The 18,031-nt window shown below is 46.6% G+C and overlaps 1 protein-coding gene across 3 annotated transcripts in view; it reads left to right on the forward strand.

The window, feature by feature from the left end:
- Positions 1-18,031, forward strand: part of NPHP4 (nephronophthisis 4) — a 138,338-nt gene that overhangs the window by 92,737 nt on the left and 27,570 nt on the right. For all 3 annotated transcript variants that reach the window (XM_010849957.1, XM_010849959.1, XM_010849958.1), the window contains exon 18: positions 16,613-16,773. In XM_010849957.1, the coding sequence (XP_010848259.1) occupies positions 16,613-16,773 (161 nt within the window). The remainder of the gene's footprint in view (positions 1-16,612; positions 16,774-18,031) is intronic.

Consider the following 18,031-nt stretch of genomic DNA (forward strand, 5'->3'; position numbering starts at 1 on the left):
GATGTGAGAGTTGGACTGTGAAGAAAGCTGAGCACCGAAGAATTGATGCTTTTGAACTGTGGTGTTGGAGAAGACTCTTGAGAGTCCCTTGGACTGCAAGGAGATCCAACCAGTCCATTCTCAAGGAGATCAGTCCTGGGTGTTCTTTGGAAGGAATGATGCTAAAGCTGGAACTCCAGTACTTTGGCCACCTCATGCAAAGAGTTGACTCATTGGAAAAGATTGATGCTGGGAGGGATTGAGTGTAGGAGGAGAAGGGGACGACAGAGGGTGAGATGGCTGGATGACATCACTGACTTGATGGATGTGAATTTGAGTGAACTCGGGAGTTGGTGATGGACAGGGAGGCCTGGCGTGCTGCAATTCATGAGGTCGCAAAGAGTCGGATACGACTGAGTGACTGAACTGAACTAAGACCATCTTTCTAAATAAAGTCCTTATTGCCAAATTCAGACTTAAATTGAAGAAAGTAGGGAAAATCACTAGACCATTCAGGTATGACCTAAATCAAATCCCTTACAATTATACAGTGGAAGTGAGAAATAGATTCAGGGGATTAGATCTGGTAGACAGAGTGCCTGAAGAACTATGGACGAAGGTTCATGACATTGTACAGGAGGCAGTTATCAAGACCACCCCCAACAGAAAGAAATGCAAAAGGGCAAAATGGTTGTCTGAGAAGGCCTTACAAATAGCTGGAAAAGAAGAGAAGAGAAAGGCAAAGGAGAAAAGGAATGATATACCCATTTGAATGCAAATCCAAAGAACAGCAAGGAGAGATAAGAAAGCCTTCCTCAATGATCAGTGCAAAGAAATAGAGGAAAGCAATAGAATGGGAAAGGCTAGGGATCTCTTCAAGAAAATTAAAGATACCAAGGGAACATTTCATGCAAAGATGGGCACATAAAGGACAGAAACAGGATGCACCTAACAGAAGCAGAAGATATTAGGAAGAGGTGGCAAGAATACACAGAAGAACTATACAAAAAAGATCTTCATGACCAGATAACCACGATGGTGTGATCACTTGCCTAGAACCAGACATCCTGGAATGTGAAGTCAAGTGGGCCTTAGGAAGCATCATTATGAACAAAGCTAATGGAGGTGATGGAATTCCAGTTGAGCTATTTCAAATCCTAAAGGATGATGGTGTGAAAGTGCTGCACTCAATATGCCAGCAAATTTGGAAAAATCAGCAGAGGCCACAGGATTGGAAAAGGTCAGTTTTCATCCCAATCCCAAAGAAAGGCAGTGCCAAAGAATGTTCAAACTACGGCACAATTGCACTCATCTCACACGCTAGCAAAGTAATACTGAAAATTCTCCAAGTGAGACTTCAATAGTACGTGAACTGTGAACTTTCAGATGTTCAAACTGGATTCAGAAAAGGCAGAGGAACCAGAGATCAAACTGCCAACATCTGTTGGATCATCGAAAAAGCAAGAGAATTCCAGAAAAACATCTATTTCTGCTTTATTGATTATGCCAAAGCCTTTGACTGTGTAGATCACAACAAACTGCGGAAAATTCTTCAAGAGATGGGAATACCAGACCACCTGACCTGCCTCCTGAGAAATCTGTATGCAGGTCAAGAAGCAACAGTTAGAACTGGACATGGAACAACAGACTGGTTCCAAATTGCGAAAGGAGTACGTCAAGGCAGTATATTGTCACCCTGCTTAATTAACTTATATGCAGAGTATATCATGAGAAATGCAGGGTTTGGTGAAGAACAAACTGGAATTAAGATTGCTGGGAGAAATACCAATAACCTCACATACACAGATGAGACCGCCCTTATGGCAGAAATTTAAGAGGAACTAAAGAGCCTCTTGATGAAAATGAAAGAGGAGAGTGAAAAAGTTGCCTCAAAACTCAACATTCAAAAAACTAAGATCATGTCATCCGGTCCCATCACTTCATGCAAATAGATAGGGAAACAATGGAAACAGTCGGAGACTTTATTTTCTTGAGCTCCAAAATCACTGCAGATGGTGACCTTGGAAGAAAAGCCATGACCAACCTAGATGGTATATTAAAAAGCAGAGACATTACTTTGCCAACAAAGATCTGTATAATCAAGTCTATGTTTTTTCCAGTAGTCATGTACGGATGTGACAGTTGGACCATAAAGAAAGCTGAGTGCCCAAGAATCGATATTTGGAGTTCCTTGGAGTACAAGGAGATCAAACCAGTCAGTCCTAAAGGAAATCAGTCCTGAATATTCATTGGAAGGACTGATGCCGAAGCTGAAACTCCAGTACATTGGCCACCTGATGCGAAGAAGTGACACCTTGGAAAAGATCCTGATGCTGGGAAAGATTGAAGGCGGGAGGAGAAGGGGATGACAGAGGATGAAATGGTTGGATGGCATCACTGACTCGATGGCCATGAGTCTGAACAAGCTCCAGGAGTTCGTGATGGACAGGGAAGCCTGGCGTGCTGCAGTCCATGGGGTTGCAAAGAGTCAGACACGACTGAGTGACTGAACTGTTCAGCTCAGGAAGTTTGGTGGAAGAAAAAAAAAAAAAGAAAACAGAACAACGCCAATAAAAGTAGAAGGAAAGAAATTTAAAAATGAGTATAAATGGTTGGAAAACAAAGAAGTAGTGCGAAGGGTCGGCCAGATTGTTAGGCGCTAGGGCTCATGGGTACACAGGTGATGCTCTGTTCCCTTGCCCAAGGTCAGCATCAGTGGGGAGTGTCGGAGCAGGTGTGGGGTGGCGCTAGACCGAAAGCTAGGCTTGCTGAGCCCCCATCAGGTGAGTGGCAGGGAGAGGTCAGGCTGGCAGCCACAGTCAGCCTTGATCCTTGGGGCAGAGCTGCCACCCCCGTTTGCCTGTGGACCACAGCATCCTCTCTTCCTGTGGATAAATCTGAAAAGAATAGTCAGGGGAAAGGGTGAGCAGCTCGGGCCCTGTTCTTTCTGCCAAACCCACTAGCCTGTGAGCTAATTTTGCTCTGGGGAGGGGTGTGTGCTGGGCAGAGGGTGGGCACAGGAGGCCCCTCTGTGGAGAGGTGGGGCTGGGGAAGGATGGGCTCCTATAACCTTCTTGCATTTCGTTCTCTCCACCCCTGAGCTTAACCATTGAGGGTACGGTCAGTGGGGGTGTGGCCTTTCTTGTGGGACTAGTCTTCATGGGGGAGGTTTCCCAGCCTCCCTGGGACCACTTCTCCCAAACCAACCATCTTTCCTTTGCCCGTCCTTCAGGACTGGTGGTGGATAGTTTATAACTTATGTCCTCAGAAGGCTTTGAATTGGACCAGAATAATGCATAGATTTCAAGGCTCCTCTGCACCTGTTGCGAGAATTCATTCCCTATTTCCCATTCTAAGTTCTAGCCAGTCCCTTGATCCAGTTTAGCTCATCAGAGATTCTGCTGTGAGGTTAAATGATAGCCTGAAGATAATTCAATAAAAAAGGCCAGTCACTTAGAGGTGCTCCTGATTTGACTATAAACCCCTTTCCATTAGGAATTTCCCAGAGAGAAATTAGTCCAAAAATTAAATTTCCCTGCAAGTGGAAGTCCAAAGAAATTAAACTCCAAAATCAAATTTTTCTTGTCAGGGTGAATTAAAATTCAAAGTCTAAAATTAATCTTAAAGTCCAGAAAGGCTTTACAATTTCTTACACAGCTGAGTCTCGGTGAAAGATGCCTCTGACTGGGCAGATCTGGGCTTCTTCCTTCAGCAGCTTAAACTCAGGGGTCCTCTGTGGATGTCCCTCAAGGCTTCAGAAGTTGTACTGGTTGAGCACCAGCGCTTTCATGTCCCTCACTTAAGACATGTTTTCTTTTGTTGTTGAAATATTGGATTGGTCCAAGAGTTCGTTCAGATTTTTTCCACCAGATGTTATGGAAAAAGTTATGACACTTTTTGGCCAACCTAATATAGCATGCCTACAACAGAGTGCACTGTCCCATGGATTTTATAAAATTGATAGATTTTATTTGTCAGAGCAGTTTTAGATTTATAGAGAAAGTGAGCAGATAGTCAGGAGTCCCCATATACTTCCTGTCCCCATCAGTTCAGTTTAGTTCAGTTGCTCAGTTGTGTCTGAGTCTTTGCAACCCCATGGACTGCAGCACACCAGGCTTCCCTGTTCATCGCCAACTCCTGAAGCTTGCCCGACTCTTTGTGACCCCATTAAGTGCAACATGCCAGGCTTCCCTGTCCATCACCAACTCCTGGAGCTTACTCAAACTCATGTCCATCAAGTCGGTGATGCCATACAACCATCTCGTCCTCTATCATCCACTTCTCCTCTCACCTTCAATCTTCCCCAGCATCAGGGGGCTGACTGAACTGAACTGAAGTGTAGTTGAAGCACTGAATAATTGATGCTTTTGAAGTGTGATGCTGGAGAAGACTCTTGAGAGTCCCTTGGACTGCACGGAGATCAAACCAGTCAGTCCTAAAGGAAATCAACCTTAAATAGTCATTGGAAGGACTTAACACTGAAGTTCCAATACTTTGGTCACCTGATGTGAAGAGCTGACTCATTGGAAAAGACTCTAATACTAGGAAAGATGGAAGGCAAAAGGAGAAGGGGTTGGCAGAGGATGAGATGGTTGAATGGCAATACTGACTCAATGGACATGAATCTGAGCAACCTCCGGGAGATAGTGCATGACAGAAGAGCCTGGCATGCTGCAGTCCATGGGGTCGCAGAGAGCCAGACACAACTTAGCAACTGAACGACAACAAGAAGGGTAGCTGCTGTTCTGAGTTCTATCATTCTAGATCCGTTTTATCTGTTTTTTGAACTTAAAGAGGAGCATATTGTATGTACCCTTGGAATCTAACTTCTTTCGCTCAGCCTCATGTCTGAGATTCATTCATGTTGCTGTATGTAGTGGTAGCTTATCTGTGGTCTTGGCTGTATAGAAACACATCATTGGAATATTCCACAGGGTTTACCCATTCTGCTGTTCACAGTCTGTTGAATCATTTCCAGGTTTTGGCTCTTTTGAATACTACTACTATGAACATTTGTAAAAATTGTGAAGTGACCAGCACAAGTCTAGGTAACATCCATCATCAAACATGTGAATCATAAAATTCTTTTAATCCTTGTGTAAGAACTTTTACGATATACTCTCTCAGCAACTTTCAAATGTGCAATATGGTGTTATTAACTATAGTCACCATGATGTCCATTGCATCCCCATGAGTTACTTATTTTATACCTGGAAGTTTGCACCTTTTAACCCCTTCACCCGTTTTACCTACCCACTCCCCCCTGACCAACACCTCTTGCAACTACCAGTCTCTTCTCTGTGTTTAACAAGCCTGATTTTTTTTTTTTTTAAGATTTCACATATAAGTGAGATCATATGGTATATGTCTCAAACCCACATCTCTTGCATCTCCTGCATTGGCAGGGGGATTTCTTTACTACTAGCACCACCTGGGAACCCCCTGATCCATCCACATTGTTGGAAATGACAAGATAGCCTTCTTTTTAATGGCTAAATAATATTTCACATATATACATAACATGTTTTCTTTCATTGAAGCACTTATTTATTTATTTGGCTGCACTGGGTCTTAGTTACGACACACAGGGTCTTCGCTGCGGTGCACAGGCTGCTCCCCAGTTGTGACGTGAGCTGCAGAGCACATAGGCTCAGTAGTTGTGTCGCACGGGCTTAGTTGCCCTGCGGCATGTGAGATCTCAGCTCCCTGACCAGGGCTTGAAGCCACATCCCCTGCACTGGAAGGTGGATTCTCAGCCACTGGGCCACCAGGGAAGTCCCCACAGCATGTTTTCTTTATCTGTTCATCCACAGATGGACACTCAGGTTTCTTCCACATCTTGGCTATTGTAAATAATGCTACAGTGAACATGAGGCTGCAGAATATTTTCGAGTTAGTGTTTTTTTTTCTTTATTTTCTTTGGTTAAATATCCAAGAGTGGGACTGCTGGTTCATATGGTAATTCTATTTTTAAGTTTTTTGAGGAACCTCCACAGAGCTTTCATAGTAGCTGTGCAAAGTTACATTCCCAGCAACAGTAGATGAGGGTCGCCCTTTCTCCACGCCCTCTCCAGTACTGGCCGGTACTGGAGATCATTCTTTTGGTGTATCCGCGTTGTTCTGTGCCTGGGACTGAAGTCGCTGGGTCTCTGGCAGCACAGGTCTAGCTTTTGTGGGTTCTGCAAGCAGCTTACACACCCACTGGAGTAGATGCCATGCCTGAACCACCTGTGTCCTTCCAATTGTGGAGTGTGTGTGGTTCTGTTTGTCTCTTCACGGTCCTGGTGGGTGCCGGCCTCTCCTGGTGTGCAGCCTCTCGGATGACCGATGACCTTCCACACACCGTCGCCTTAGGCCGATCCTCCTTTGAAGTGCTTTGCCCGCTTTTCATTGTGCTGTGTGTTTTTCAGTTTGTGGGTGTTATGTGTATATCCCGATCCCAGTCCTTCTTGAGATGTTAGAAATAGCTCCTCCCACTCTGTGCCTTGCCTTTGATTGTTAATGGTGTCTTTTGTTTAACAGTAGTTTTCCATTAGGTTCAGTTTATCAGTCTTTTTCTTAATGGATAGATTTCCTAAGTTGTGGGCTTCCCAGGTGGCGCTAGTGGTAAAGAATCTACCTGTCAATGCAGGAAACACAAGAGTTATTGGTTCAATCCCTGGGCCGGAAAGATCCCCTGGAGAAGGAAATGGCAACCCGTGTCAGTATTCTTGCCTGGAAAAGTCCATGGACAGAGAAGCCTGGCATGCTACAGTCCACGGGGTCACAAGAGTCACAAGTCCATGGGGACATGACTGAGCACACAGCACACCTAAGCTGCATTCCAAAATGAGTCTGTCTACACAAAGTTTTGAAGATACACTCTGTGTTGTCTTCTTGAAGCCTTTTTATATATTCACATCTAGAATCCATCTGGAATTGATTTTGTGTATCCCGTGAGGTGGGGGTGGAGGTTTGTGACCTTCATAAAGATTCCAGAGAGTTAATAGGACATAAAAGGTTTTAAAAAGCAGGGACTCCATACTCACCAAGCTTGAAAAGTGAGTCATTCCTCAACCTTGAATAGTTGTCTTAAGCAAAATGATGTTCCCAGGATCCAAAGTTTGGTTTTGCCAAAGACGAAAGCGGAGACTCAGGGGTGAATGAGGGCAGAGGGACAAAGCCTTGGTCTCAGCTCCGCCACACAGCTGCCCTTTCTTGGTGGCTGGACCCGCTTATGGAAAGCATCATTCGAGACGTTGTCTCTGGGCAAAGATTGGACGTTTACAGTCTTGGCAGCCCCAACCGCTGGTTCTCATGGAGGGCACTGCTTCCTCTCAAGGTCTGCGTCCTGGTCCCTAGAGTCCATGACGTGGTTCCCATGCTCCCTAGTGGGCAGCTCTCAGCAGGCTCATGAGGTCCTATAGTAGGAATCACAGCTTGTTGAACCTGGGGCCGGTGGGCCTCGCGCCCGCCTCTGCCACATTATCCATTGTGCTACATTGTGAGAAGAATTCCTTTTTGTTTCTTCTTTTTCTTCACGAGTGGGGTGTGCCTCTGGAGTTTCCTGTCTTTCTACCGTCCCCTCTCCTTTCAGGAAGGTTCCCCTGAGTCCGTGGTCATTTTGTCCGTCTGTGTTGGCCCTTGTCCTTCTGCACCACATGCATGGGACTGTCTTTCCTTGTTCCCCTTGCTTCCTTGTCCAGGCTGTTGTCTCTCTAACCTCCTTCTCTCGGTGTTTTCATCTAGTGGGATTTTCCTTAGTGTGAGGGCTGGAGTCCGGGTCAGCCAAGAGCATCCTCTGTCCTAAAGAACTCACGTTCATCTTCCTATCCCTGGGTTGTCATGGCTGGGGGCATCTCCCACCAGACCAGTGTCTGGGTCTGTACCCTCTAACACCACCTTGCTCTCCTCTTCGTTGCTGAAAGTGTGGACCCTCTGACCCCTTTCCACCATTTCCTGCCTTCTTTTCTGTGCTTCCTTCAAGAGTCCTAATCCTGTGTCCCCAGCTGCAGAAGTCGCATCAGTGCGATTGGGAATACCTGTTTTATCTATGTGTTCATTCCCTCTCCCTCGCCACACCAAATCAGTTGAAAGTAAAGTGCAGGCATGATGACACTACCTTTAAATAAATACAGTGATCTGCGTTACTTAAAAGTAAGGATGCCCTTTTCTGTGCACACAGTTCTATCTTAAGATGATAAGTATTTCATAGTCAAGATTTCCCATTTCCCCTCTTATGTCCATTATAGCTATTTTTTGTTCTGACATCCAGTTCAGTTCAGTGAAGTGAAGTGAAGTGAAAGTCGCTCAGTCATGTCCGACTCTTTGCGACCCCGTGGATATACAGTCCATGGAATTCTCCAGACTGGAATACTGGAGTGTGTAACCTTTCCCTTCTCCAAGGGATCGTCCCAACTCAGGGATTGAACCCAGGTCTCCTGCATTGCAGGCAGATTCTTTACCAGCTGAGCCACCAGGGAAGCCCAACATCCAGTCCAGGTCCGTGTATTATTTGCAATCATCTCTTTAGTCTCTTTGCATCGAGGCTTGTCCCCTGCATTCTTTGTCTGATGATGGTGCCTTTTTGAAGAGACCAAGCGATTCGTAGAATGTCCCATGTTCTGTGTGTGTCTGATAGTTTCTGCACCTAGTTGTCAACCTCCTTTGTCCCCAGCAGTTCTTGTCCACTGGCTGGGTGAGGGCTGAAGGCTCCTTTTTGGATTTGGCATGAATATGTCATTGTTGAAGTCTCGTGCTGCATGTGCATCCCATCGAAGGCACCAAGCTCAGTCTGTGTCACTGTGGGGGTGCTCATGTGAGCACTTCCTTGGGGCACCCGCCCCAGATGTCTCCAGTGGGAAGAGGGAGGCGCTTCCATTTGCACTTGGAAGATTCTTGGGGGCTGTTCTTTGATTCCTTGTGAATATTTGATCCCTACAGCCTCTTTTCTGACTGTGCTAACATCCTCGGCTGTGATTTGCCTGAATCAGCTATTTAATGAAACTTTCCAAAGGGCTTACCTGGTGGCTCAGATGGTAAAGAATCTGCCTGCAATGCAGGAGACCTGGGTTTGATCCCTGGGTCAGGAAGATCCCCTGTAGAAAGGAATGGCTACCCACTCCAATATTCTTGCCTGTAGAATCCTATGGACAGAGAGCCTGGTGGGCTGTAGTCCATGGGGTTGCAAAGTGTTGGACAAGATCAAGCGACTAACACTTTCACGTTTGAAGTTGTACTTCTTCTAATGCTAGCATTTGGTCTCCCTTTATTAGCTGACATTCTTCTATAAAGAGAGACTTTCTTTCGTCAACCAATGGTTAACTACATCTATATCCTCCAAAAAAGACAGAACAAATGTTTAATACTTTCCCTTTAATTTCTAATTTTCAGAGTAATAACTTACTGTAACAGTTGCTCCAATAGTAACAGTTGAGGTTTTATATGTCTGGCTCTTTGTTTTGTCTTTGGGGTAGCACTCAGATCTCTCGGATATTTATTTACTCATTATTGCTAGTTTTTGATGCCCTGATTTCCCCCCATTTGGCCAGTGGTAGCCCTTCTGGTTGGCCTGGGTCTGTTGACACACTCTGGTTGGACTTGGCTAGGGCCTTGCTTTATGGGGCAGAAGTCTCCCGTTCCCTGGGTCTCCTGTTTCTCCTGGGAGCCTGGCACCCACACTGTGAATGCTTGCTAGATAGAGGCCATGACCCAGATGTTTTGATCTGGATCTCAACTGCTTCTAGGCCTTTTCTTGGGCAGAGATGAGGCATATATTAAAACATGACTTCACTTTGACATTTCTAATTCAAATTTACAGGTTTTTCCTTAAAATATTTTATTTGTATCTCTTTCCTCTTAATGTGACTGCAAACAATATGTGGCTGATGAAGGTTCTGTAGTCCTGGGCTGTGCCCCACAGGATGCAGAGTGAGTGAGTGCAGCCAAAAGCGTGTGCTGTTCCCAGTTCGATGATCAATCAGATTTGCCTGTTTCAGTTTGTTTTCAGTTTTATGTTTGCTTTCTCCCCTTCCTTTCTTTGTTTTTTGGCTGTGGCGTGTGATTTGAGGCTCTTAGTTCCCTGACCAGGGATCGAACCCATGCCATGGCCATGAAAGCACTATGTCCTGACCACTAGATGGCTGAGGAGTTCCCAGCTTTCTTTCCTTTTTCCTTTGATCTGTTGGAATATTCACATGGCTCAAAACACAAAACCATAGTTGAATATACACTCAAAGCTCCCTCCCATCATCATCCCTTTAGATGGTCCCCACCTGCTCAGCCTCTTGGAGGCAACCTGGTTTCTAGTTTCTGGCTTAAGCAAATATTTATATTTTTACTTTTCCTTTTTCCTTCTTCAAAAAGTAGCATACCATATACATGTGTTCAGCATGGAGGTTAACTGTCCATCCTCCCGAGTTCTACTCCATATGGAAACCACCTGTGTTGTTCTTACAGCTACATTGTCCTGTGTTGGGTGCACATCCTGTGGTTTATTCAACCATCATCCCACTAATGGAGGTTTGGGCCTTTCCGGGGTTCTGCTATTTCAGACAACGAGGCGATGAGCAGCTCCGTGTTTCTGGGGTTTTCTGTGTCTGAAGGTGTGTTTTGGGGCAGATTGCTGGCAGTGGGTTTATAGGATTGAACCTCCCCTCTGTTAGCCTCCCCCACAAAATGGGTTGCTACACTTTAAAAAAAACCCGAGTATTTGTTTATTTGTCTGCATCAGGTCTCAGCTGCAGCACCCAGGGCTGTCAGTCTTTGTCTCGGCCAGCGGGGTCTTTAGTTGTGTCACGTGGACTCCTAGCTGTAGCCTGTGGGATCTAGTTCCCCCGCCAGGGACCGAACCTGGGCCCCCTGCATTAGGAGCCCAGAGTCTTAGCCACTGGACCCCCAGGGAAGTCCCAGGTTGCTACACTTTAGGATTTGTATAACCTCATTCTTGTGAGATGAATGAGGTTGAATGTCTTCTGTCATTAGCAGCACATTTCCATTCCATTTTTCTATCAGATTTTTCATTTCTTTTGTCCTGTTTCGGGAACTCTGTTAGGAGGACTAGCCTGTTGCCTGTGGTATAAATCGCCAATATGATTTCTACTTTGTTGTTCGTCTTTTTGCTTTGCTTAGGGTGGGTTTTGCCATGTAAAGGTGTTTCTTTCCTGTAGTCTAATGCGTCAGGATTTTGTTGCTTCTAGAGTCCTGAGTCATAGATGCGAGGGCTTTCTCTCCTTTGCAAGAGATTCGTGCATGCTTTCTTCTGGGATGTGTAGGTTTCATTTCTCACATGTAGATTTCTGATCTCTGTGCAGTTTATCCTGCTGTGTGATGGCAGATTTGGATCAGCTTTATCTCTTCCCAAATGTCTCTCCGATTGACCTGGCACTATTTATTAAAAGGTTTGTCTTTTCCCCCAGTAACTTGAGAGCCACACTTACCATATACCATTTTTTTTTTTTTAATGATTCAGTGTGATTTTGGATTTTCTTGCTTGTTCCATTAGCCCAGAGGTTGGCAAACTATTTTAAGGGCCAGAACAAAATATTTTAGACTTCCTGGCTTTACATATGATCTCTGTGTAATCATTTTCTTCTTCTTTTGATTTTTGTTTTCCACAACACTTAAAAAAAAGCCACTCTTACTTATTTCTTACTTATTTTTGGCCATGTCGGGTCTTTGTTGCTGCACGTGGGCTTTCTCTAGTTGCAGCGAGCAGGCACTCCTCTTTGTTGTGGCGTGCGGGCTTCTCACTGCGGTGGCTTCTCTTGTTGAGCACTCTAGGGTGCTCAGGCTGCAGTAGTTGTGTCTCATGAGCTTCATTGCCCTTCAGCATGTGGAGTCTTTGTGGACCAGGGATTGAACCGTGTCCCCTGCATTGGCAGGCGGAGTCTTTACTACCGGACCATCAGTAAAGTCCTGTAAAAGCCATTCTTAGCTCATGGTGAGTTGGCCTGTGAGCCGTAATTTACCAGACTGTTAGAATGTCTATGCATGAAGGTCACACTGTTTATCAGAGGCGTTACGTTGTTCTTCCTTGCATGGTTCTCCTGGACATTCTTGCTGGTTTGGTTTCCCGTGTAAACTTGTTGGACTCCTCACTGGAATTCTGGAGCGTTCACAGATGAACGGTGGGGATAAGTGCCCTCACGGGATGGGAGCTGACCTTCCCCAGGAACGGGGATGTCTTTCCATACACTTATTTTGGCTTCCCTGTCTCCTGAAGACACATAACTGTACCTCAAACAGATTTTTTTATTTTCTTATTTTCTAATCAATTAAATTTTGCGTTTATCTTTATATTACCTTCCTTCTACTGTTTTGGAGGTATTTTCTATTGTTATTTGTTGCTTAATTCATTTACTGTAATTCTTTGGTCCTTGGGATATAAAGTCTTGAAGGTGCAGCAAGGATCCCACCTGGGCTGGGGCGTGGTGTTTGTGACAGGGTGAGGGAGCTAAGCCGGGGAGCCTCAAGTGTCGCTGCTCCTGGGAGTCGGCGGTCAGCTTCCCTGCAGACTTTTGAGTGGGGTGGAGATGATGCAGGGTTCTCTAATGGGTGCTTTGGCACTGCCATGGGATGGACTGCAGGGAGCTTGGGCCTCAGGAAAGGCCACCAAGGAGCCAGCTGTCTGAACTGGACAGGAGTGAAGGGGTCCAAGCCTACAGTGGGGAGGAATTGGGAATGTCCAGCACAAGGGGCCTTGGGCTACCCCCAGACAAGGATGGCTTCCGTGTGTGACACTCAGCACACTGTCAGCTCTGGGCTCGGTGTGTCACCTGAGACTGTGAGCCTCATCAAGGCAGGGGCCTGTCCATCCTGTCCCCCCACATGACCCCACACAGGGCCTGGGGCATGTACTGCATGTGAATTCATGGTTGTGTTGAGAGGACCTGCCTGCCGAAGGGATGTGGTGATGATGGAGCCCAGCCGGGGTGTTGAGAGGATACGGCGCCTGGTGGCAACTTGGATTGACGCAAGGAGGATCTGGCTGAGGAAGAAGATGCAGGGTCCAGCTGGGATGGGCTGCATTCAGGCACAAGTGCAAGTCTGGGTGAAGGGTCAGTGGGGCTGGGGGTGTTGGAGGTGAGTGTGGAGGGCCCCCAGGGAAGGGTGTCTGTCGTGTCATTTGGGAGGTCAGCCCACACAGTTCATGTTCTGGAGCTAGCAGTCTGACCAGGGTAGGGGTCGGTGCTTCTTATACTCCTTCTCTGCAGCCCAGGAGGCCCAGCAGGTGGGTGCTACTTGGTGCTGTGAACTTGACCTTCCACGTTGCCTGGTCCTCTTTCCAGTCCCCAGGGCACCTGGATGAGCAGCCTCAGGGTGGGTGTCATGAGACTGACCAGATGCCCAGGCTGGTGGGGCTGGGGCAGGGCAGCAGGGTCCTTGACCTCCACTGGCCCTGTGAGTTGCTCTGGGCACTGGAGATGGGACACTGGGGCCTGGCCTGCAATGTATGACATCATTCCCAGCCCCTCCCATGGCCTCTGTCCTGCTGCTCAGTGCACTGTCCTGCCCAGCACTGCCCGGGGCAGGGGGTGCTTCTGGCTGGAGCCAGGGCCACATCTGGACCTTTCTTTGTGTTCCCTGGGCCCATCAGGACCACCCTCTATTCCCCCTCAGCCCCCAGTGGGTGCTGTCCTGACCTGCTTCACTGCTCCCACTGCCCTGGCCTTGAGGAGAGTGGAGGGAGCGCTATGTGGATACCCTTGGGCCGAGGCGGCTGCAGGGGGTGCGGGTCTAAGCCTGCCCTGGCAACTCAGGCTGCTGAGTGGACATCTGCCTTCCTCCCCAGGTTTGTTGTTGTTCAGTCACCGAGTCATGTCTGACTCTTTGCAACCCCTTGGCGGTACTGCAGCCCGCTGAGCCTCCCCAGTCCTTCACTATCTCCTGGAATTTGCTCAAATTCATGTCCATCGAGTTGGTGATATATAACCATCTCATCCTCTGCCTCCTCCTTCTTTTCTTGCCCTCAATCTTTCCCGGCATCAAGGTCTTTTCCAGTGAGTTGGCTCTTCGCATCAGGTGGCCAAAGTATTGGAGCTTCAGCTTCAGTAACAGTCCTTCCAATGAATATTCAGGTTTGATTTCCTTTTGAATTGGTTTAATCTCATTGCTGTCCAAGGGACTCTCAAGAGTCTTCTCCAACATCATAATTTGAAAGCGTCAATTCTTTGGTGCTCAGCCTTCTTTATGGTCCGACTCTCACATTATACATGATGTGTATACATGAGTACTAGAAAACATGAGTACTGGAAAGACCATAGCTTTGATTATATGGACTGCTTTTAAAATACTGTTATATGGTTGATGGAAAGGGAAGAACTGCTGTATTCAGTATGTTTCCCCTGATAGTTTACGAGTGAATGATGTCAGATTTGTGATCTCTGAAGAAGAAGATTTAGCTTTAGGACCAGGGACCAGTCATGATCACCCAAGAGCTTTTGTGTAGTAGAGTTTTATTAAAGTGAAAAGGGACAGAGAAAGCATCTGACATAGACATCAGAAGGGGGATGGAGAATGCCCCCCTCACTAGTCTTAGGAAGGGAGCTATATACTTTTTAAATTATTACAATAAATTTATTATTGTTGTTATTACAATAAATCAAAAGAATTCCTCAAGGTTGTAAAGATCTTACTAGACCCATTCCCACAATTTACATTTTAAGATGACAGGATTAGAACTAACAATAGAAAGATCTTACCAGATCCATTCTCATAATATACATGTTAAGATAACAGGATTAGTCAGAAGGTTTTCAAGAAGGAGAAACTGTCCTCAAGTAGGATTCATAATTGTTATATAATCCTTGGTGGTGGTGGTTTAGTTGCTAAGTTGTGGCCAACTCTTGGGTCCCCATGGACTGTAGCCCAACCAGGCTTCTCTGTCCATGGGATTCTCCAGGCAAGAATACTGGAATGGGTTGCCATTTCCTTCTTTAGGGATCTTCCCGACCCAGGAATCGAACCCAGGTCTCCTGCATTGCAGGCAGATGATTTACCAACTGACCTATGAGGAAAGCCCTTAATACAGAGTTTAAGCTGAGTTGTTTGTTGTGTACTCATCAGCTCTGGGCTTAGAGAAAAAAGCATTTTATGTGACTAAGACTAAGAAATGTAGAGAAAAAAGACATTTGTCCTTTCCTCCTCCTTGAAAATTCCAGACCCCTGTCTCCTCCTTGAGAGCCACAGACCCCTTTCTCCTCTCTGGGGATCCTGGACTTCTTATCAACCTGCCTAGGAATTGACTCTCTCACCCCCATTTTGCTCTTCCTGCACTTTAACTAATGGTGATTTCAGTGACATTTTTGTCAATCGAGGATTAATGATGATGCCGCTTTGAAAAGGTGAAGGCAGGAGCCACAGTCCAGCTCCCATCTCATATTGATAAGCCTGACACCAGGGGGACCCCAGAAAGGCCTGGGCTCCTGTAGGACTGGGTGTGTTGGGATTGGGTGGTGACTTGGGGTGGGCTCAGCACTGTGTGCTAAGCTCTGTTTCAGTTTAGGCTCTGCACATGCCTGTGTGTGAATATCCCAGCTTTTAAAAAACTTTATTGAAGTATAGTTGGTTTACAATGTTATGTTGTAACATAACATATGTTTCTGCTGTATAGCAGTTATTCAGTTGTACATATATACATATATATATATATATATAGTTTTTCATATTCTTTTCCACTGTGGTTTATCACAGGATATTGAATATAGCTCCCTGTGTTATACAGCAGGACCTTGTTAGTTACCCACCCTGTATGTACCAGTTTGCGTCTGCTGACCCCACACTCCCAGTCCTTCCCTCCTCTGCCTCCTCACCCCCTTGGCATTCCCAAGTCTGTTCTCTGTGTCTGTGTGTCTGTTTGTGTCTTGTAGATGTTTTAGATTCTGCATATGAGTGATATTATATAGTATTTGTTTTTCTGACTCACTTTGCTTGGTGTGATCATCTCTGGGTCCATCCATGTTGCTGCAAATGGCATTGTTTGATTCTTTTTAACGACCAAGTAATATTCCACTGTATATCTATCTCTCTATCTATCACATCTTCTGTCTCTGGTGAATGTCCAAATTTTTTGTTTTTGTTTTTTTTTTAAGATATTTTGATGTGGACCATGTTTTTAAAGTTTTGAGTTTGTTACAGCATTGCTTCTGTTTTATGTTCTGGCTTTTTGGCCCTGAGGCATATGGGGTCTTAGCTCCCCGACCAGGGATCAGATCTGCACCCCCTGTTTTGGAAGGTGACGTCTTAGGCACTGGACTGCCAGGGAAGTCCCTAAATGTCCCAGTTTGAACAGAAGAAGTAGATGGTATTTCTTCCTAAATCCTATGCATCAGGTTTCCTACTTCTTGGTTGGCCCCATCAGGGCATCTGTCCTTGTTCAGCATTGACTGTTTCACCAGGACTTGGTGAAACACATCTATCTTATTTGAGGAGTAGCTTATTGCATATATTGGAAAGAAATATAGTCTTCTGAACACCACTCTTCCTGTCGTTAATTTGGGTATTTTATAATGTTTTGATTAATATATTTATTAAGCTACGGCTCTGCTAGAAGTGGAAATTTTTCATCATGCCCAGAGCAGAAAGTCCTCCAAGTATATAAAGATGATAAATGATTCCAGTTACTGTTGGGCCTGTTCGGGGCCTCTTTGCACAGGGTCTCCGGGCTTTCAGCGGAAGTACCTGGTGGACCCCGGGTTCCTGAGACCCGGGGAGCAGCGCTGGTTCGCCCGCTACCTGGCCATGCAGACCCTGCAGATCGACGTCTGGGATGGGGACTCCCTGCTTCTCATTGGATCTGCTGCCGTTCAGCTGAAGGTAGGTTTTTCCCACAGTCTCTCCTGTAAGGTCTGTCCTCTGGCGGTGTTGGTCACTGCCCAGTGCTGGGCATCAGCCTGGCTTCTTGGTTCACAAATTCAAATACTGCCGAGTCCTTGCCTTCTCCAAAGGAAGCGGTGTTCACAGAGCCTAAACTTGATCAAGCTAGCCTACATCCGTCCAGTCATCAGATCCTCAGTCGAGCAGGTAATGTTGGCTCTGCTCCCTCGACGGTGAGCATGGCAGTTCCCTGAGAGCAGCAAGGGGTCGGCCTTGTTCCCCAGGGGCTGGGCCCGCCTGTTGAGGTGCGCCCTCAGGATGGAGACTTGATGAGTGATGGGCTGGGGAAGTATTTCCTGATGCCTATTCTCAGTGCCATGAATCACGAGAATCAGAATCTCATCCTTTTTCTAACTGTGCTTTCTATTTTCCTCATAGGCTAAAACTGAATCTACACATTAATTCAATTTTCTTCCCTGGGGCTTCTCCATGAACCTTCCCTGTCGTGTGACCAGGACCCCAGAGGGTCAGCATGGGCTCACACGGCAGCCTCTAGACCAGGCCCCGGTCACATCCACTTGCCCATGTGCCGTCCTGAGGGCTTGCCCCCCAAGCCTCCACCCTGGGGTGGAGCGGAAGAGGATACAGGGCCATCCCTACAGCTCTGGAATCTCTCTGTCCTTCATCCACTTTTCCTTCATCCCCTGTTTTTTTAAAATTATTTATTTATTTATTCGCTTGGATCGGGTCTTAGTTCCGGCATGTGGGGTCTTCTGCTTTGGCGTGTGGTCTCTCTGGTTTGCTGCTCAGGCTCAGTAGTTGTGTCTCCTGGGCTCAGTGGTTGTGGTGCTTGGGTCAGTAGTTATGGTGCTCAGACTTAGTTGCCCCACCACATATGGGATCTTAGTTCCCGGAGCAGGGATCAAACCCATGGGTCCTGCCTTGCAAGGTGGATTCTTAACTACTGGACACCAGGAAGCCCCATAGTTGTTTTCCTTCTGGATTCCAGCCACAGCCCCCTAGGTTGCCCTGCCTGAGCCTTGCATGGCTGGTCGCTGAGACCTGCAGGGCCGCTTCCATCCCCCCTTGCTCCTCAGCGCCCTGTCCCCTTGAGGAGCTCATGGCTCTGGGACTTGCCTGTCCCCTTGCAGTGGCTCTGGCCCTGTGCTCTCCATCCTCAGAGAGCCACCTGCTCCTCCCTCCCTTCTTCCCTCTTTCAGCTGACCCGGCTGCAACTGCCCCCACCCCGGGTCTCAGG

This window comes from Bison bison, unplaced genomic scaffold (genome assembly GCF_000754665.1).
Source record: "Bison bison bison isolate TAMUID 2011002044 unplaced genomic scaffold, Bison_UMD1.0 scf7180017864289, whole genome shotgun sequence".
NCBI lineage: Eukaryota > Metazoa > Chordata > Mammalia > Artiodactyla > Bovidae > Bison > Bison bison.